The sequence below is a fragment of the Elephantulus edwardii genome, unplaced genomic scaffold (assembly GCF_000299155.1).
Source record: "Elephantulus edwardii isolate Elephantulus edwardi_28Jun2011 unplaced genomic scaffold, EleEdw1.0 scaffold00108, whole genome shotgun sequence".
NCBI classification, from domain to species: domain Eukaryota; kingdom Metazoa; phylum Chordata; class Mammalia; order Macroscelidea; family Macroscelididae; genus Elephantulus; species Elephantulus edwardii.
The window spans coordinates 6814245-6836872 of NW_006399858.1; the positions used below are offsets into that span (position 1 = coordinate 6814245).

Genomic DNA, 22628 nt, shown 5'->3' on the forward strand with positions numbered 1-22628 from the left:
TAGTCTTACTGGGGTGAGATGATATCTCATAGTTGTCTTGATTTGCATCTCTCTCAGAGCTAGGGATTTTGAACATTTCTTCATGTGCTTGTTGGCCATCTGAATGTCTTCCTTGGTGAAGTGTCTGTTCATGTCTTTTGATATACAGAGGATTTAATTTTTAGGAAGTCCCAATCTTTTCTTCTGGTGATTGTGCATTTTCAGCTATATTTGACAGTTTACTTAGTGGTCAGGAGTCCTGCTACTAGTCTACAGGCTTATGGTTCAAGTTCATCGTTGCTCTCCATAAGAAAAATGGCCAATCTCCTCCCCTGGGATGTATTGCCTCTGAACCCCCTTGGAGGGTCAGCTTTTAGCTAGTTAGCAATACACAATAATAAAAACAGTTTTCGCTGTAGCCTTAGCATTCCTAAGCTTGTCCCTATTTTTACTTTGCTGGTTTTTATAGTTTTAAATTCATGCCAAAGTCCTTGATCCATCTAGAGCTAGCTTTTATATATGGTGTGAGGTATGGATCTTGTTTCAATTTTCAGCAAATAAATGTATAATTTTGCTAGCGCAATTTGTTGGAAAAGGTATTTTTTCCACACTTGAAGGATTTCAACTCTGTCAAATTTAAGTTGGCAAAGATATATCAATTCAATTATATATTTTCAATTATATATTCTTGTCCTTGTACCAGTACCAAGCTGTCTGAAAACCATGACTGTGTAGTAGGTTTTGAGATCAGGAATTATGAGGCCTTCTACATTGTTTTTCTTCTTCAATATCACTTTGCTCATCTGAAGTATTTTTGCATATGAAATTTATTATAATTTTTTCTCATTTTGAAATATGATGACAACATCTGACTTGTGATGGGATTATGTTTGTAAATTGCTTTTAGTAGTGTTTTCATTTTTACAGTGCTAAGCCTTCCAATACTTGAGCATGATGTATTATTGCATTTATGTGGGTTTATTATAGTAGCATGTTGTCATTTCTTTGTACAGACCTGGAGCATATGTCAGCAGAGAACTGCCAGATGTGCATACTGGATTTAGAAAAGGTCGTAGTACTAGGGTTATTATAACTAATGTTAGATGGATCTTGGCAGAAAGCAGAGCATACCAGAGGAATGTCTATCCGTGCTTCATTTACTATGCAAAGGCTTTTTACTGTGTGGATCACAACAAGCTTTGGCTGATTCTGAGAAGAATAGGAATCCCAGAACATTTGATTGTGATTACGAGAAACCTATAGTTGTACCAAGAGGCAGTCATCAGATCAGAGCAAGGAGACACTACATGGTTCAAAATCAGGAAAGGGGTCCACCCACCAGGGATGTATTCTGTCTCCATGCCTTTTCAATCTGTATGCAGAACAGATCATCCAGGATGCTGGGCTGTACAAGGAGGAATGTGGCATCAGGATTGGTGAAAGATTCATCAACAACTTGCATTATTCGGATGACACAACACTGCTTGCTCAAACTGAAGAAGATCTGAAGCGCTTGCTGCAGAGGGTCAAGAACTGCAGCCTTCAATATGGATTGAAGCTCAACATCAAGAAGACAAAGATTCTCACCACTGGACCAATTGGAAGTGTCAGTATGGATGGTGAAGAGATTGAGGTAGTTAACAGTTTTAGTTTGCTGGTACCAGCAGCCAGAAAATCAAGAGATGAATTGCATTGGGAAAGTCAGCTGTCAGGGACCTCTCCAGAGTCCTGAATAGCAATGATGTCAGGCTGGAGATTAAGGTGCACTTGATCCGGGCTATAGTCTTGGCAGTTGTGTGCTATGCATTGGAGAACTGGACAGTGACTAGGGATGATAGAAAGAGAATTAATGCCTTTGAGCTGTGGTGCTGGAAAAAAGTGTTGAATATACCCATGGACTGCTAGGAGAACAAACAGGTTCATCCTGGAGAAGGTGAAACCAGACTGCTCCTTGGAGGCAAGGATTCTGAAGCTTCATCTGACATACTTTGGGAATATTGCAAAGAGGGTCCAGTTCTTGGAGAGGCACATCATGTTTGGGTGAGTGGAGGGACAGTGCAGGAGAGGAAAACTCCCAATGATATGGATCGATTCTGTGATTGGGGTGGTGGGAGTAAGTGTATCAGAGATGGTGAGGTTGGCACAGGATAGAGCAAGGTTTAGAACCCTTGTACATAGGGTTGCTATGAGTCACAAGTGACTCGATGACACATAACAACAACAAGAACAGGCCTTTGATATCTCTGGTTAGATTTATTCCTAAATATCACATCTTTTGTTGGAAATAACCCAAAAGTTCATCAATGGATGAATGGCTAAAGAAACTGTGGGCCATTTGTATAATTGAGTATTTTGCATCACTAAAACATGATCAAAAATTTATTAAATACTGTACAACATAGATTAATGTAGAACATTAATTCTGAGTGACATAAGACAGTTATGAAAGGACAATTATGGTATAATAGGGAGCTTTGGTGGTAAGAAGCTGCCCAGCAATGCAAAAGGCACATGGTTTGAATACATCAGCTGGTCTGCAGGGGAAGAGTGCACAATTTCCTACCTTTAAAATTTACTGCCTCTGAAAGCCCACTGGAGGGTCACCTATGGTCAGTTCTGACTCACTGGCACATAACAACAACAATCACTAATAAAAACAGGCGAGGAAATCTTGGAGGGTTAACAGAAGTCAGAAGGGAAAGAGGGGGAGCAAAAATCGATGAGTAACTAAGGACCAGTAAGTTGAATGAAGTGAAAGGAAATATACATTAAGTGTATGATTCAACATTGTAATTTTTGTTGTTGTTATGTGCCATCGAGTCGTTTGCGACTCATAGCGACCCTATGGACAACAGCCCTAAACTCTGCTCTATCCTGTGCCAATCGCATTGCCTCTGACACACCCATCCCAATTACCCCAGTCACTGAATCAATCCACCTCATAGAGGATCTTCCCCTCCTGCGCTGTCCCTCTACTCTACCCAGCATGATGGCCCTCTCTAAAGACCTGTCTCTCCTTACAACATGTCCAAAGTGTGTCAGACGAAGCCCCAGAATCCTTGCCTCCAAGAAGTAGCCTGGTTTAATCCTCTCTAAGATGAATCTGTTTGTTTTCTTGGCAGTCCATGGTACATTATTCTCCAGTATCACAGCTCAAAGGCATCAATTCTCCTTCTATCCTCCATAGTTATTGTCCAACTCTCTGATGCATAACAAGCGATTGCAAAAACCATGGCCTGTATCAGGCAGACCTTAGTCTCCAGAGAGACACCGTTGCTCTTGAGTGCTTTAGAGAAGCCCCTAACAGCAGACTTTCCCATCGCAATATGTTTTTTTTTATTTCCTGGCTGCTGGTGCCAAGAGTGTTGACCATGGAGCCGAACAAACTGAAGCTGTGAACAATCTCAATCTCTTTGCCATCCATCCTGATGCTACCAGTTGGTCCAGTGGTGAGAATCTCTGTCAGTCCATACTGAAGGCTGCAGTCCTTGACCCTCTGCAGTAAGTGCATGAGGTCCTCCTCAGTTTCAGTGAGCAGGGTTATGTCATCTGCATAACGCAGATTGTTGATAGATCGTCCACCAATCCTAACGCCACGCTTCTCCTCATAGAGCCCAGCGTCTCCGATAATCTGCTCTGCATACAGGTTGAAAAGGTATGGAGATAGGACACATCCCTGGCGCACACCCTTCCCAATTTTGAACCAGGCAGTGTTGCCCTGCTTTGTTCTGACTACTGCCTCTTGGTTCAAGTATAGGTTTCGCATTAGCACGATTAAATGTTATGGGATTCCCATTCTTCTAAGAGTCAGCCACAGTTTGTTATGATCCACACAGTCAAATGCCTTTGCATTAATAATTATATTAATTATTATAAACAAAATGTGTGTGGATGAATGATTTGTAAATTTTCATGCAAATAAAACAAATGTCAAAAGAAAAATAAAAGGATGGAAGGAAAAGAGAAGCACTGTGCTCAAAAAAACCCGTTCAGCTATTTCAAGAGGTAGTATATCAAGAACCAAAGTTATGGAAATGAGAAGTACAAGTTGTACTGAAGACATTGGTGAGTAATCAAGTCTTCAGGAACTGATGGAATAGCGATTGAGGTATTCCTCAGATGGATACTGCTCTGTAAATGCTTATTGTCAATGCCAAGAAATCTAGAATACAGCTACCTGGCAAACCAAATAGGAGATCTGTATGAGTCCATTCAAAAAAAGATAATTGTATAGAATTACGAAAGCGTTGAACAGTACTGTTATTATCCCACACAAGTAAAATATTGCTGAAGAGAATTCAGAAATTCTGGAAGCTGTACATTGATTGCTCACATCTGATAGATCTTTGCTAAAATGAGAATATACAGAAAAATGTTCACTTGTTTTGTTGACTATGCAAAGACATTTGACTATGTGAATTACAACAAATTATAGATAGCACTGTGGAGCATGAAAATTCCAGAACACTTAATTGTGTTCCTGTGAAACTATACATAAAGAAGCAGTCATTCAAGCACAGCCGGAGATATTTCATGGGTTAAAATTAGGAAAAGTAAGCATCAACTCTATATCTTTTCATCACACTTTTTCAATCTGTGCAATGAGCAAATAGTCTGAGAAGCTGGACTATCTGAAGAAGAACCCACCATCAGATTTGGAGATTCATTAACAATCTGCAATACGCAGATGACACAGTTTTTGCTTGCCGATAACAAAGGAATATGGAAACGCTGATGAAGTTAAGGACTTCAGTATGGATTACACCTCAAAATAAAAAGAAAAATTCTCACAAAAGGGCCAATAAGCAACATTATGACAAATGAAGAAAAGGTTGAGGTGATCAAAGATTTCCTTTTACTTGGATCCACAATCGAAACCCTTGGAAGTGGCAGTCAAGAAATGAGATGACACAAGCATTGGGCAGATCTGCCAAAGGTTTGTGTAATGTGCTAAAACACAAGTATTACTTTAAACACTAAGATGCATCTAATCTGAGCCTTGATTTCTCCTTGGAGGCAAGGATTTTGAAGCTCCATCTCACATACTTTGGGATGTGGCCAGGAGAAACCAGTCCTTGGAGAAGGACATCATGCTTAGAAGGTTGGAGGGACAGCACAGGAGAGGGAGACTTCGGATGAGATGGATTGCCACAGTAACTGGGGTAATGAGGGTAGGTGGTCGGAGTCAGTGAGACAAGCTCAGGATAAGGCAGGATTCAGAGCCATTCTCCTAGGGTCACTGTGAGCCATGGATGGCTTGATGGCACATAACAACAATAACAACAACAATAATAACAACATATGCACCTGAAAGTTTAACAGTTTAACAGAACAAGGAAGACTAAAGAAGAATTCATGGCTTTGAATAGTGGTGTTAATGAAAAAAAAATGTTGTATGTACCAGGACCTGCTGAAAAAGAAACAAATCTGTCTTGGAAGAACTGTAATCAGAATGCTCCTTGCAAGTGAAATAGTGAGACTCCAACTCTCATGCTTTGGCCTTGTTATAAAGAGGTGTAGTCTTTGGAGAAGTGAACTACACTTGATAAAGTAAAGAGTCGTTGAAAAATAGGAAGAATGAGAATAATTGACACAGGAGCTGCAGCATGAGTTCAATCACAGTGTTGATTTGGAGGATGATACAATTGTTAAGGGTCAGAACAGACTCAATGGTACCTGACAACAAGAAGCCAGAAGATGAAACAATGTGTTATTAAAAGTTTTATAAATAATCTTTATACTAATATCCATAGAAATAGTTATTTTGGTTTTGAAATGAAAATGTTAATTTTAGCTTTGGTATTACTTATGAAGCAGAATTCTTTAAAAAAATAAGTTTATTAATTTCTTCCTTTGCTATTCATTTGTTTTTGATGAGCACAAAGACTAAAGTTAGCTATATCTGTGCCTTTCTTCCTGCCTTTTAAGAACACTGTTGACAATTAGTCCAATATTAATTTTTCTATAGTAGTGAATGAATGAATATTTGGAGCCTGATTGCCAGAGTTTGAATATTAGCACATTGCCTTAGTGACTGTACGAGTCTGATAAACTTCTTAAGCTCTTTCTGTCTTAGTTTTCTCATTTTTAAAATGAGAAGCTTAATAGAAAGCATTTCATAAGACTGTTTTGTAGTATAAAAAGATGATATTATAATTAAAGTGTTTTTAACAGTGTCTATCATGTCATGGAAGTAGAATGAATGTTATGCATTATTATTTTATACCCCTGGTGTAAAAGTAGTTTTTGGCTACCTACCAGAAAGGTGGAGGTTTGAGACCATCCAGAGGCACCTTGAAGAAAGATCTTGCACTCTAATTCCCCAAACCCAGCCATTGAACATGCTGCAGAGCACAGTTCTGTCATGTGCCATGGAGTCACTGCAAGATAGAACCAACTCTACAACTCTAATGCACACTTTTTCTGATTGTAAATGAGAAAGTAGAAGGTCATAGAAAAGGAGGAGGTATTCAATGAGAAACTGACACAGTATCAGTGATAATGGATTCAACACAACAATGGATTGTGAGAAAGACTCCAGTCTAGGCAGTGTTTCACTTGGCTGCTGTGAGTTAGAACTGTCTCAATACCAATGACTATTGGCATTTTGGGTGGATTCTTCTTGTTCTGTGAAGAATCCTGGACAGTATACGATGTTTGGCAGCATTATTGGATGCTAGTCACTGAAAAGATCCTCTTATTTCCTAATAACAATAACAAGGTAGCACGGTTTATCTCCATTTGTGACGACCCATGTTTCCAGGCATTGTCAACTGTTCTCCAGAATCAGAAGTGCTCTTGATTGAGAAGCAGTGATGTAAACTAGTATCTCATAATAAATACCTTGTTAAAAAAAATAAAGCTTATTCAACCATTAGGATGGCAAACAATGATGCAAAGAACAGCATGGTGCATGCCTCACATATACTGATGCTAGACTTTTCCCATGGTCCAAACTTAGTAGTGGATTGCTTGAGTTGTAAAGAATGCATATTATAAACAATAAAAAATACAACAGTAACTTGAAGGTTAAACGGAATTAAATGATGATTCAACAACAACAACAACAAAAGACAGAACCAAATCAATGATGAGAAGTTTTTTTGTAACTTTTATTATTATAAGAGACACAGTCACTAAGGTTGATGGTAGTCTAAGAATCTGGGATGAAAGGACAATTATCTGGATTGAAAAACCAAACCCACTTTAAATAAACTACTATTTGGAGCCATTTGAGCGTGCTGATGGTTTTGGCTATTGAGAACAGAAGAAAGGATACAGGGTAGCATTGGTGTGTGAATAGAGATTAAATAATTACAAAAGCAAGAAGAAGATGTGTCATCTCTCCCTCTCTCTCTCTCTCCCGTGGTTTACAGCGAGGACCAAACCTTAGAGTCAGCCGTTGTCAAAATCATTAATCCCTTGGAGCAGAGCGAGGCTGGGTTTGTCGTCCCAGAGTCTTCCTCCTCCCTCGTGGTGAATGAGATTCTCCAGGAGGCTCCTGAGCTCATCACCGAGCAACTCGCTCATCTCCTCAGAGGTGAGTGATACTGGAAGGCTTAATGGCGTGCTGCCTGGCCTGCTCATGCAGAAAGACCGCGATCTGTTCATGGTTTAACAATCCTTCTAAAGACCGCAGGAGGCTTCATCAGAGAAGCAGGGAGTCAAGAGTTTGTTAAAGAATAGCATTAGACTGAATATTAAAAATGTGCATTTAAAAGTAGACACAAGAGCTCTTCGCTGTTTCACTGGGCAAGGATGTTAAGCTGAGTGGCTGCCCCTCAGCTGGGAGCTGGTGCTCTCCACAGGCCACTTTCAATTTGACAGGTGATGCTGTCGCATCTCCCTCAAGGGGTGGGCCTAGACTCCATGCTCCCATGTTGAGATAGCTGCTGACACTTGTTCTTGATTGGTTTATACAGTTCTGCTAGTGTGGAAAAATGCATTTCTGTCACCTCCTTCACCATCATCAGACTTGAAGCTCTGCAGGTCTGGCTACACCATCATGACTTACTCCATGATTTTTCCCCCACCTTCTTAGTGTAGCCATTGCTTCCAAGGATTGGTTTGCAAGCTAGAAATTGTCAATGCCAACTTGAATTTGGGGTCAGATTCCCATAAAAATGTGGTTATTCTCTCATCTTAGAAAAACACTGTTGATTTTGTAGAATTGTTTTTTCCTTTCAGTGATCTATCTAGAACTTGGTAGGGACAGGCTTTCCCAGAAATATTTAATAAAGAAAAATGAAAGCCAGTAATTATGACAGAAGGAATTGTCAAAAACAAAGATGACAAGAACATATTGACTCAACCCTTTTATGGACTCTTCCCTCCACTTCCCGAGTGAACAACAATGTGGAGGAAAGAAAGATCCCAGAGTTATACAGTTCCTGTAAATGTTTTGGAACTAATAGCTCCTGTAAGCCTGCTCTTGCATTATTTTTTGGCTATGGATGTCTATAAAAATGCTCTCGATAAGACTATGCCTTAAACTAAACTAAGTAAGCACACTCATTTATCTTTGTGACAGAGCAGAAGAAGAATAAAGGCAATTGAGAGAAGTCAAGAGAGAAGTTTTTTGACAGCGCAGATATATGGTGTGGGCAAACATGGGAGAGGAACGTGTTTAAACAGTTTGCAAACTAAGGAGTCCGGTGTGGTGTTAGAAAAATCCATGTGCTGTTCAGTAAGAAACAATGCAGGCAAAAAAAAAATAACTCATAACAGAAGTCTTGTTTTATCATAATGCTGCAGGTCTTGGACAATTGAGCCATTGACTAGCTGACATAGTACAGATATCATCACATTATCCCTTGGAATATGAGAGGATAAACAGGCTCCAGCCATAAAGACCACCATCCATCTGCCAGTTTGTCATACATACTGTGGTGGCTTGCGTTAGGCTGATGCTGGCAGCTATTCCACTGATATTTTAAATGCTAGCAGGGACACCCTTGGTGAACAGACTTCAGTGGAGCTTCAAGACTAAGGCTGCAAAGAGACACCTAAAGATCTACTTCCAAAAATTTCAAAAATTAGCCAATAAAACCCTTATGGATCTCAGCAGATATTCCTGACATAATATCTGGAGGATGAGTTCCCTAGGTTGGAATACACTACATAATAGCAAAGGAGGTGTGTTACTATTTTGCGTTACTAACAGAAAGGTCAGCTGTTTGAATTCACTAGTTCCTTTGCAAGGAACGATAAGGGAGTCTGCTCTCATTAGAGTTTCCAGCCTTGAGACCCAACAAATTGTTGTCGTGTGTCACAATCGCTTGAACAGCAGTGGGACACAGTAGCAAAGGAGCCTGGTGGCATGCTCTTCTGTTAACTGAAAAATCAGCTCTTTAAACCCACCAGTGGCTGTGCAGGAAAAGACGAGGTAGACACAGTTTTGCTCTGTCCTGGAAAGTAACTTTAAGTCAGAATTGCTCTAAGGCAATGAAATGAACACAGAAATTACAAATATAGATTCATATAAATCCATGAGGGTGGCACATATATCTGAGGGTGGCACAGGATCCAGGAGCAGGCAATTTCACAGTGCAACTTGGGAAAGCTAGAATCAGTGTAAGGCAGAAATCTATGAAAGAAGAAAATATTTTAGAAATGCAATGACTGTACCTTGTCTGAGGTGAAGGCTTGTGAGACCTGGGAGGGCTTGTGTGGAGTCTGATTCCTTCCAGGCAGCCATGCCCAGAAGGTCACCATGAGGCAGAGCTGACGCAGTGACAACTAGTAGCATCAACAACCCACGAGGACCGACAGTACAGTGATGTCAGGCAGAGTCCAATTCCCCTAGGCTCAGAGGTAGATGACGGAAGTGGCCTGTTACAGTGGAACAGGGACTTCAGAGACCTGTGACCTATAGGTGCACGTGTGTGTGTGTGTGTGTCTGTGTGTGGGGAAGGGAAACAGAATATCACAGAGTACTTGGCAAAAGGGATCTAAAGGATGATGTGCCAAGGGATTGGTTTGACTTTAAAAAGCTTTATGAAGAGTTCACATCTGAGAAGCACTCTTAGATAATGGACCAGTTTTTAGGAGTTCCTAAAGCTTTGATAAATAAAGGCAATAATCCAATATTTCACTGTATGTTAAATGTAAACTTATATTTCATAATTTCCCTGTTATATATTAATGCCAAACTTAAAGGGACTTAAAAAATCTTCCTGTAAATAGTTATTTAAGCTGTATTTTTAAAATTTTCACAAATAGAGCTCTTTTAAACGGATGTTTTAAGCAGCCATGACATTGCTTTGCATTTTGGGGTGCAATAAATGATTGCTAATTTATAACAGACTTCTAGAGCATGCGTGTGTGTACTCTTCGAGGTCTTGAAGGAATGTGCAATTTTAATTCACATCTCTGCCGTAAGGAGTTTTGAAAAATAACAAAACACCTGTTATCACATGTCATAAGACTAAATACTTATGGCTGAGACTTAGAAAAGTCTTTAAAAGCAGAATAATTAGACCTCTGTGGGAGATATATTACTATGAACTTTTGTATTTACAATGATTTAGATAGGTAATTGGTCTGATTGTCCTTGTTTCTTATTTCCATAATCATATCCTAGAACATGATACACTGAAGCATGCGAGTCAATGGATTTCATGTAGGCCAATATATTGGAGCTCAGGTGGCGAAGTTTGTAGTGGGACTTGGTCAGCTAAAACAAAGGCAGAGCCTCTCTGTCATTCAAAACCAGCAATCGCTATGTAGGAAACAGAGGGACAATTTCATCCATGTGATTTACAGCCTCTGAAAACCTACTGGCGGGTCAGCTATGAGTTGGCTTTGTTGTTGCTGACTGGAGCAGTATTTTTGGTAAAAGTAGTTTTCATTGTGTTCCAGAGTATGAAACAGATCAACGAGTCTGATTACAGCACTCTCACCAAGCCAGTGATTCCAGGGTCCTGTCCTTTGATGCCCACGTCTGTCCTTTCAGACCTCCTCCACTAACAATGCCACTCTAGCATCTCTTCCACCCAATTGCTCCAATTCAAAAGTCTTGCCACTTCCTCACTACCAACCACGCATCTTAAAGATTTCACCTCCCTCTTTATTAGGCCCAAAGGAACCCTGGTGATACAGCAGTTAAACCCTTTGATTTATAACTTCAAGGTTGGCAGTTCAAACCCACCAGCTGCTCCATGGGAGACAGATGAGTAAGGGAAAGGCATGAATCCCGTTTCAGGTGTCCGGGGGAGACCTCCCCCAACCCCAAAAGCTTAGCGATAATTCAACCTTGAACAGGAATCATTAACTCCAGGAGCAGACACAGGACCATAAAAAGTCTTAGTTTTAGAAGCAGGGTAAACCCAGAGGTGCCAGCAAGTCTCCGGACCCGCCATCTGATCAGGTTAGAAGTAAACAATTAACCTAGACTAAGTGACAAAGGAAAGCGACTATGTGATGCCAGAAAGCGGCTAGTGAGGCACGGGGGTGGGGAGGGGCGGGCAGGATAAGTTCACCAATCAGAAGCTGATCCACATGACTGAGTGTCCCAACCACCAACCACCAACCATGTTCCCAATCACCCCGCCCTGAGCGGATGATCTCCGAGCATCCTTTATAAGCCGGAGCTGGGCAGGCGCACTCTCTCTGTTTTGCTCCCTCTGTGAGTGGTCAGTACGCAGAGGGTGGGAAAGAGCCTCCATATATGGGGAAATAAAGGTATTCTTTGTTTATTACAGACTTTGGCAGAATTAATTTTGGAGCACCCCCGTAGGGTGTAACAATGAGACCGTCTGCTCCTGTGAGGATGTATAGCCTTGGAAAGTTCATGGGGCAGTTCTGTCCGATCCAACAGTGTTGTTACAGGTCAGAATACATGTGAAAGCAGGAGTTTCATTTTTGGTCTTATCAGGGCTTAAGTCTCTGGCACTGCAATTGGTCAAGTTCTCTATTACTAACAGATAAGTTGGCGGTTTGGACTTAACTCAGAGGCACCTCAGAACAAAGACCTGAAAGTATACTGAAAAATCACCCTCTGAACCCTATGAGCACAGCTGTGTACTGACACTTGTGGGGTTGCTTTCTGAGAGAGAATCAACTCAACAGCACCTGACTGGCTGTGCCTTAGAGTGCAAGCTCCTCCTGATTATATTCACTTTTGAACACACTTTGTTGCCTCTCATTGTCTTGTTTTATTTGTCTGGGAAAGCCTCAACCCTGGGAGAACATTTACTCCTTACCTGCATCCAACTAGCCAAATATGGCTCGAGAAAAACCAGGCAAAATAATGTCACTTGTCACTGCAGAAACACATCTTCAATCGACTCGTGGCATTGGTCAACAATGCTGTTTATGCTCCCTTTTCTGTGCTTCCAAATGACACTTTCACTTTTTGTCCTATATTCCCACGCCTTCTTCCTCCGTCTACACAAATAAGTCACCAGACTGAAACATTCTCATGTTATCATTCCCCAAATAACAAATCTCCCATTGTTTCTATCCATAATCCCTTATAATATTATGGGCGTAGGAATATTATCCGTAAGTCACCAGTTGTCTCCAGGTTGCCAACTACCAGTGGTGTAATTTTTTTGCTTGACACTATAAAAGCATTTTATACAGTTGGACATGCTCCTCTTTATAAAAGTTTCTTCTTTTGGCTTCTGTGCACCACACAGTCTTGGTTTGCCTTTCACCCTGGTGGACACTCTGCTTCACTCAGTCTTTTTTTTTTTTTTAAATTGTGATTATAAAAAAAGTTTACAGAAAAGTTCGATTTTTCATTCATTCATTTGTTCATTCATTCATTCTTGCACATTTTCTTCCCTCCCCCACCAGTTCGCTCTTTGGTTTGGTTTGTTTATGTTAGTTTGGTCACAAAGTCTATATGCATTGTGTTCCATGCTATTATTCCTTCATATTTTGTTTCATACAATCATTCTCATGCATTATGTTTTATAACATCAACCACCATTGGACCTTGCCCATCATTACCCAATCTTTTTAGGTCTCCACTGGATTCTTCCCATTTTCTTTACCCCCTCCCTCCACCCACCAAACTGCAACCCTGTGGTTTTGCTCCTATCCATCCTGATCCCTCTGCTCCCACCCTTCCCCTTTGGGTCCCCATACATGTTTTAATTAGCTACCCTTCTATTTTTACAGTAATGGTCTTATGCAGTTTTTGTCCTTATGAGTTCACTCACAATAATGTTCTTCAGTGTCTCTCAAGTTATGTAGTATTTTTTTTAAGTCATTGCTCCTAAGTGCTGTATAGTATTCCAATGTGTGAGTCACAGTTTCTCAATCCATTCAGTTGCAGTTGGACACTTGGACTGTTTCCATCATCTTGTGATGGTGAATAACGCTGCTGTGAACACTGGTGTACAGATCTCCATTTGTGTCTCAGTTGTAATTTCCTTGGGGTATATTCATAGTAGTGGAATAGCTGAGTCATGTGGAGTTTCTATGTAGACCAACTTAGTAGAGTGTCAGGATACAAGATCAATATCCAAAAATTAGTGACATTCCTCTACAGTAACAAAGAGAACTCAGAGAAGAAAACCAAGAAAGCAATACCATTTATAATAACCAACCAAAAATTGAGACACTTGAGAGTGAACCTAACTATAGAAACAAAACACCTGTATAAAGAAAACTATAGAATGTTTTTGTGAGACATAGTAAAAGACCAAAATAAATGCTTCACTCAGTCTTGTTGATTCCTTCTCTTTTCAGCTTCTGTGGATTATAAACCTGGGACATCCCCCCCCCCCCCCCGCGTCTACAAACTATGCTTAGGCAGCCTTTTCTAGTTCTGAGATTAAGGTATTATGCAAAAACTGTCATTCTCTCTATCTCCATTTGTGACCTCTTCAGAATTCCAGGTTCATGTTCCGTGTCTATATAACATCTTCATGTGACAACAGCACTCCCAAGTTCTCTGTACCTCCTTTTATTTCTTTCTTCCCTTCTTGGTAAAAGGAACCAATTAACTACTCAGTCAAGCCATGATCTTGGAGTCAAACTTTATCTTTCCTATCCCCTTTCCTATATACCAATCTATTAAGTTGTGCTGATTCTATGTCTAAAACAGTGTCAGAATCCAAATGCTTTCCCCATCACCACACTGGTAACTCACCCAAGCCACTGTTTTCTCTTTTGCCTCAACTACTGCAGGAACCTCATTTTAGTTTGCCTTATTTTTTCTTATCTATGAGGTAATCATTTAAAAGTACATATCAGGTCTGGTCATTTCCCTGCTTAACTACCTTCAGTCCAAGTAATTGTCCTTAGAAATTGCTGCAGTATCTTTCCTTGACTACCTTTAACATTGTTTGATATGGAATATCCCCCTTCTCCTGATGTGCTCCAGTCATAAGGGCCATTTAGTTTTCCAAATATGCAAAAGTCTCTCTGCTCTTGACTATTTGTATAAACTGTTTCTTCCTTCTGAATTGCTCTGCTTTTGTGCTAATTCCACGTATCCCTCTTTCTGTACTCACAACCTCTCTACTGTTAAGCATCTCTTCCCTCTTGCTCCCTCACTCCCGAATATAAACTTCATGAGAAAAATAACCATGGGCTCTAGGCTCTGCTTCAATGTTATGCACCCAGTTTTCAATAAAAATCATCACAAAATTAATTTTATCAAGACTGTCTATATAATCATTCTTTTTTTTTTAAAGACTCCATTGTTTCAGTTGTTTGCCTTTAAGTCAGAACCAGCCCATAGCTGAATTCCCATGGGTTTTCAGAGGAAGTAAATCACACGGCAGGAGATTTCCCACCTTTCTCTTGTGGAGAAGCTGGTGGATTTGACCTGTGTGCTTTGAGATTGCAGTATGCTTCTTATCACTAGACCTCCAGAGTTCCCTTTTATTGTTGTTTTATTATTGTTGTTATGTGCTGTTAAGTTAACTATAACTGCTATGTACAGTAGCTCTGAACCCTGCCATATCCTGAGACAATTTCACCTTTTTTTTACATACCTGCCCCCATAACCCCAGTTACTATGTTAATCCATTCCATCTAGGGTCTTTCTTTCTTGCATTGTCCCTCCACCATTCTAAGCATGCTGTCCTTTTCCAACAACATTGCTTCCTGGCAAAATTCCCAAAGTGTGTGAGCTAGAACTTCAAAATCCTTCTTTGCAAGGAACAACGTGATTTCACCTTCTCCAGGACAAATCTGTTTGTTCTCTTGACAGTCCAGTACTCTTCACCAGCACCACAACTCAAAGGAATCTATTCTTCTTGTATCATCCTTAGTCATTGTCCAGCTCTCTGATGAAAAGCAAGTAATTGTGAAGACCATGGCCTGAATCAAGCTCATCTTTGTCTCTAGACAGACATTGTTGCTCTTCAGCACTCTGGAGAGGTTCTGAACAGCAGATTTTCCCAGTGCAATTCGTCTTTTGATTTCCTGACTGCTGATGCCAAGACTGTTGACTGTGGAACCAAGCAAAGTGGAATTGTTAACAATCTCACTCTCTTCATCTATCATGGTGCAGCCAATTGGCCCCATGATGAGAAATCTTTGTTTTCTTGATGTTGAGCTTCAATCATATTGAAGACTACAGTCCTTACCCTTCTGCATGAAATGCTTCATATGCTCCTCAGTTTTGGCAAACAAGGTTGTGTCATCTGCCTAATGCAGCTTGTTGATGAGTCACCCTCCAATCTTGATGCCACATACTTGCTCATAAAGTCCACTCCAGAATGATCTGTTTTGCATATAGATTGAAAGAGTATGGACACAGGATACATCCCTGTTGTATTTCTTTCTCGATTTTGAACCATTCAATGCTTCCTTGCTCATTTCTGATAAATGCTTTCCATGAGCACAATTAGATACTCCTAGTGTATTTCCCATTCATAGCCTATTACAGTCACCATGGTGGTGTAAACAGGAATCATGTAGAATGCCACATACTTCACCCCTCAACCAGTGTGTAGGAATTATTTTGGTTACTGGTTTATTAGTCAGTGTTATTAGCCAATAGTCTGGTAACCATATTTTCAACTCCAAGTTTGTTTTCTGTGCATGCTTATATTTTTTCTTTAAATACAGGAAATGAAGTACTAAAATCCCACCATGATGGAAAATCTTTCTAAACTTATTTTTACTGTTACAACGATATATCAGAAGGTTTGCCTTATAGATTAATGTTGTATAAATACAGAAATAGAACTTGGTGATTATGGATGTTGCTAAAAGATCATTTACATACTAATTAGTAGATGGTGTCATGTAGCCAGTAAAACAAACTGCTTGTGTTTCTCTAAGGTCACCAAGCTCTACTGTCACTATATCCTCTGGGTCCTGGCAGACACTGATGGAGAAATGTCAACAGGTGTCCCTGTCACAGCCAATGTGTGTTCCTTGTGGAGGATTTGACAGAATTGAATAAATTGCCTGATCTTAAATGATTATTTCTTACCATACATAGGACATATAAGGGTGGATCCTGCTATTCATAACTTAATAAAAGTTCTCAAAACTTAGAAATTTCAGAATACAAATTATTAGCATCATGTTTATAATTTTCTAGTCTGTTGCGTAAGACCACGATGTGCTCATGGAGATGGAATCCTAAACAACTCTGATTTCTGACAGCATGTCTTCTAAGATGTCCTGTCCTGCATATGTTTGTCTGGTTTTGTCATCATAATTCTCTATTTTATCTTTGTTTCTTCCTTTCCTTCCTCTTTTCCCTTCTCCTTACATTTTCCTTCTCCGTACTCCTGCTGCCCCTAAAACCTTTTGTTAACATTTTCAAACAAGTTGCAGTCTGAACATGTTTAAAAGCCACATTATGCAGTGCTGGTAGCCTGGAGTTGGCGCACCGATTTGTGACCAAATAAGTATGGAACTGCCAAACTTTTCAACCTGTATTATTTTATTCCCCAGAGATATGTATCAAAAGATTATTGCCAAATATAAGAACCATCAACTTTGCTTGGATCATTGGGGGTTGGTGAATGAGAGGGAGAGAGTGGGAGAAGGGGGGAAGTGAGTATATGCGTGTGTGTGTATGTGTGTGTGTGTGTGTGTGTTGACAGTAATGAGATTTCAGTCACTATCAGCCACATTTCCATCAAAACTACATGCTTCTCAAATGACCTTTCATATTTACTCATAGAAGACTTTGTCAGAAGTCACAAAATAAGCTAATTAGTTGAGGATGTGAAATAACTATATGTTAAGTTTTTAAAACATAAGTCCTTTTTTTCTTTGGCAGTTCTATTTGACATTTAATGAAGAATAATTGCTTACTATTTTAGTAACCTGGATTAACAGCTTTGAAAAGATCCTTTTAAGGAGATCAAATAGGCAAAGACAGAGCCTGGCTTTCTTTTTTAAACCTCCTCTGTCTTGTCCAAAGAGTGATTCACACGGTTCCCAAAATGGTTAGAAAGACCAGGCAGAATGACATCAGCTGTTTTGTTAAGGAAGAGGGGAGGCTGGTGTTGGAGATCGGGGAAAAAAGTTTTAGTATGGGTTTTTGTTTTTTTCCCTGAAAAAATGTAAAATCAAAAGGATATTTCTTCTGTTATATAAAAATAAGCCTTACTTTAAAATCCAGGTATTTTATAAAATTTTGAAGCTATTGAGTAATGTGCTTTAAAAGGCTTCTCAGACAAAAAAATGTGAGCCAAGCTTTATTTTCTAATTATTTTTTTCTCCTTTATTCTCCCCTCTCCTTTATCATTCACCCTTTAATATATTTACTTTTTTTTGGTTCATTTCAGTATGAAAAAAAATCAATCCCAGGTGAAGCAGGAAAAAAGGCTTAAATGCCCTCTTTTCTGCTAAGAATTTATTTATCATGCAGAATATGCCTTAACAGTGAGACATGTTTTCCTCAAACAGCTTCTGACTTTATTAGATCATGTTTAATATTAATGTACTGCAATTGCTTTTGGCAAGAGATCCTTCACTTCTCCAGTTTTTAAAACAAAATATTGTGGTTGGTATTTTTTCCTAATGGAACAAACTGTTTGTTACAGTTTTATTGTAATTGCCTTCTTTGTTGCTTGTTGTTACTGTTCTGTGATCTGGATACACTGGGTGCATGTATGTGGATTTAACTATTTCTTCAGAATTCACTGGAAGTTAAGACCACACTCAGGTTAAAAAGCTATTTGAATGAGCTGTGACGTGTTTTAGGCTGTGCATTTTTAAACTTATATTAACTACATGTGTGACTAAGTATGTATCTAATATGAGATAGAAATAACCTGGTCATTGACAAACCCTTGATGTTTACACTGGTCTTACTATGACCACAGAAGTGACTCAGACTATGGTAAGAAAGTTTCCATCTTTTCCCAGTTCTCTCAATCAATACGTCATCACCTTTCTCACTGTCAAGTCAAACTTAATCCAATAGCCAATCTTGAAGTCTCTTAATAATTAATTGAATTATTCTGCAGGATTGTTTAGTGTCTGTAATATTAACTACTGAATACTACCTTCGTGTTTAATATATTTTAAACAGAATATGCCTAAGCCAGAGAAATCTGTATTCTTGATTTGCCAAAATAGGCATATTTTTGTCAAATATATTATTATAATTTACTAGTTTATTAATTTGATATTTTCATTTTTCTTGTTAATAGACAATTTTGTATCGCTGGCATCATATCCAGAAGACTTGCTGAATTTATTTATTGTTTTAAGTCTGTAGCTTTTTAACAGATTTTAAGTGCGTAAAAGAGATTGAGATTGTACACAGCTTTAGTTTGCTTGGCTCCATAGTCAACAGTCTTGGCACCAGCAGCCAGGAAATTAAAAGGCGCATTGCCATGGGAAAGTCTGCTGTTAGGGACCTCTCCAAAGTACTGAAGAGCAATGATGTCTCTCTGGAGACTAAGGTGCATCTGATACAGGCTATGGTCTTCCCAATCACCTGTTATGCATCAGAAAGTTGGACAATGACCAAGGAGGATAGAAGGAGAATTGATGCCTTTGAGCTGTGGTGCTGGAGAAGAGTATTGAGAATACCATGGACTGCTAGGAAAACAAACAGATTTGTCCTGGAAAGCATCAAACCAAGCGACTCCTTGGAGGCAAGGATTCTGAGGCTCTGTATAACATACTTTGGATATGTTGTGAGGAGAGACCAGTCCTTGGAGAGGGACATCATGCTTGGGAGAGTGGAGGGACAGCGCAGGAGAGGAAGGCCCTCTATGAGGTGGATTGATTCAGTGACTGGGATAATTGGGATGGGAGTGTCGGAGACGGTACAATTGGCACAGGACAGAGCGGAGTTTAGGGCTGTTGTACATAGGGTCGCTATGAGTCGTAGGCGACTCGACGGCACATAACAACAACAACAACATAATTACATGAGTAGAGCATGCCTGAAGTTACTATTTATTCCTTCATTTCCTTTGCTGATACCTTTTATTTCTTTTTCTCCTTTAATTTCTTTGTCTGGAATCCAAAATGCATTTCTGAATGAAAGTAGAAACAGGCGTCATCCTTTTGTCCTTTTTGATTTGTGGTGGACATTTGTGGTGACAGTCTTGATATTAGTATTTCACAATCAAATATAATACTATTGCCATTTTAAAATAAAGTGTGATTTTTATATTTGGCTTTCCTCAAATTAAGCATGCTGTCTTCTTTTCTGAGATTTTACTTTATATAATGATTAAGTATTGTTTTTTTTATTTAATCAAATAAGGGTTGTTACATCCATGGAGATGCACTACTGTGATGCACTATACTAATTGATCTTTAAAAGATAAGTTGCCCCTAAATTTTGTGGAAGGTCCCTATTTGATCATTGAATTTAATTTTATGTTCTTTTTATGCTCTTTTATTTAAAAGTTTTCCATCTACTTTTAAGAGAAAATCTGTCTTTTAATTCTTTCATTCTATATTTCTTCCATTTTGATAATTTTTTATTTTACACTGGTTTGTGTTCACAAATCGTTATGCCTTGTACACTGTGTTTCACACATTTCTTTCATTCTCATTATGCTTTGCTGGATTATTCCTGTACACTGCATTTTAGAAAATGAATTGAGCTATGCGCACTATCACTCTATCTTTTCAAGTCCCCACTAGATCCATTCTAATTCCTTCACTGTCACCCTCTAACCAACCAAACTTTGCCACCTGTGATTGCCCCCGCCTCCACTTGAATCTTCCTGCCCCTCCATCCCTCTTCATTTTGGACATTTATCCACACCTTACTAGTTGTTTTTACAAGTCTTATGCAATAGTTGTCCTAATGAGACTGAGTTAGTTCACTTAGCATATTGCTTTCTAGCCTTTCCCATGGTATATAATATTTTTTCTTTTTAATTATTATTATTAATTTTAATGAAAACTTACAGATATTTTGTTTTTCATTCATTCACTGTTGCACTTTTCTCCCTGCCCACCCATCCCCTCCAGTTTGTTCTTCTCTTTGAAAACTGAAAGAAAAATTCTTTCATTGTTATACAATCCCTCCCCCGAAGTCCACTCCACAATGCAGCCTTCATTCTGGACTCATTTTGTAACAATACCTAATCATAAATCCCTTTTAAACAGTTATTTCCTTCATCTGTTTCAATGCAGTATACATAATTTATCCCGTCTTTCTCAGTCTCACCCCCAACCGCTTTCATTCTGGTTTTACAACAGTGGCACTATGCACTATTTGTCCTTTTATGACTGAGATATTTCAATCATTGCTCCTGTTGCTGTGTACTGTCAACTCAAAATGACTCATAGCTGACCCTTCAGTGCGTTTTCTAAGGCAGTTAATTGCACAGGAGAAGATTGCCATTCCTTCTTGCTTCAGAGCAGCTGGTTAAATTTAATCATGTGTCTTTGGGATTGCAGTGCAGTTTCTCACCACTAGGCCACCAGAGCTCCCTGAGTGCTGCATGTTATTTCATTGTGTGAATGTATCACAGTTTCTCCATTCATTTGTTAATAGACAATAGAGCCATTTCTATATTCTTGCTTTTATGAATCACTATGAATATTGGTATACAAATCTCAGTTTGTGTCCCGATTCTATTTTCCATTGAGGGTATTCCTAGCAATGGAGTAGCTGGATCATATACTATTTCTACATTCAGCATTTTGAGAAAACACCAAACTGCCTTCCAGAGTGGTTTTACCATTTTACAAGCCCACCAACAGTGTAGGAGAGTTCTGATCTCTCCACATTCTCTTCAACATTTATTGCTTCCTAATCTGTCAAACTTTGACACTGCTACTGTGGTGAGATGGTATCTCATTATGGTGTTGACTTATATCTCCCTGATTGCCAGTGATTTTGATTATTTCTTCATCTGACTATCTGAATTTCTTCTTTTGTGAAAAGTCTTTTCATGTCTTTTCCTTATTTTGTAATTGGGTTATCAGTCTTTTTCCTGTTGTTGTTACGTGCTGTAGAGTTGCCTGTGACTTATAGGATCCTATGTACAACAGCTCTGAACCCTGCTCTATCATGAGCCAATCTCATTGTCTCTGACACACCTATCCCCATTATCCTAGTAACTGTGTCTATACATCTCGTCCAGGGTCTTCTCCTGAGCTGTCCCACCACTTTTCCAAGCATGGTGTCCTTTTCCTGGCAACAAGCCCAAAGCATGTGAGATAGAGCTTCAAAATCCTTGCCTCCAGAGGGCAACTTGATTTCACCCTCTCCAGGGCAGACCTGTTTGTTATCTTGGTAGTCCATAGTATATTTAATACTCCTCTCAAATACCACGACTCAAAATTCTTCATTATGAGACCCTTGTTTGAGATGACATTGTCAAATGTTTTCTCGCTCATCAGTAGGTTTTCTTTTAACCCTATTAGAAAGTTTTTGACACACACAGGGACTTAATCTTTAGAAAATCCCAACTGTTGATATTATCCTTCCCTGGTTGTACATTTCTAGTTGTACTTAGCTTATTTACATCGTGGTTTAGGACTTCTAACTTTGGTCCCATTTTGTCTCTTATGATCTCTATGGTTTGGGGGTTTATTCCTAGATCTCTTTGACTTTTTTAAAAAATATGGGTGTTTTTTTAAAAAAAAATTAATATTCAATAATGGCAGCTGTACTCTATCCTACTCATCGGGCTTCAGGATAAGATAGGATAGTTGTTCACAGAAACAACTAGCAATTCTTTCTTCTAATGTCTCTGTTGTTGTTGTTTGGTGCCGTCGAGTTGTAGACAACTCATAGCAACCCTATGAACAAAAGGCCTGAGCATTGTTCATAGGGTGTGCAGAGGCAAGCCATTTCAGAAGTGGATGCTGCTCCTGCTTCCAGGCTTTCTAATGTCTCTACTAGATGTTAATATCAAAGCTATTCTGGATTAATGAAATAAGTTGGGAAGCATTACTTGTTTTCATGTTCTTTGGAATAATTTGTATAAAATGAATATCTATCTTTCTTAACTTTTAACTGTGGATTTTAAGCTATGTATTTATTCTGACATGTGCCTAGTCCTGGGTTGTGCTGGTGCATGAGTTCTCGACACTGTACTTAAGACAGCTGTTGCAGCCACTGTGTCCATCCATCTTCTTTGGGGAGGGGCATCTTCTCTTTGCTAAGCCACTGCTTTCCTCAATATCATGTTCTTCTCCATGACTGGCCCCTCCTGATAACATTCCCAAAGCATATAGGATCAAGTGTTGCCATCTTCTTCTCCAAGAAGCATTCTGGCTATACTTTTTTA

General features: G+C 39.2%; 1 protein-coding gene across 1 annotated transcript in view; it reads left to right on the forward strand.

Moving 5' to 3' along the window:
• PRUNE2 (prune homolog 2 (Drosophila)) overlaps positions 1 to 22628 on the forward strand; it is a 435757-nt gene that overhangs the window by 73607 nt on the left and 339522 nt on the right. The window contains exon 4 of the mRNA XM_006891999.1: positions 7356 to 7519. Coding sequence (XP_006892061.1) covers positions 7356 to 7519 — 164 coding nt within the window. The remainder of the gene's footprint in view (positions 1 to 7355; positions 7520 to 22628) is intronic.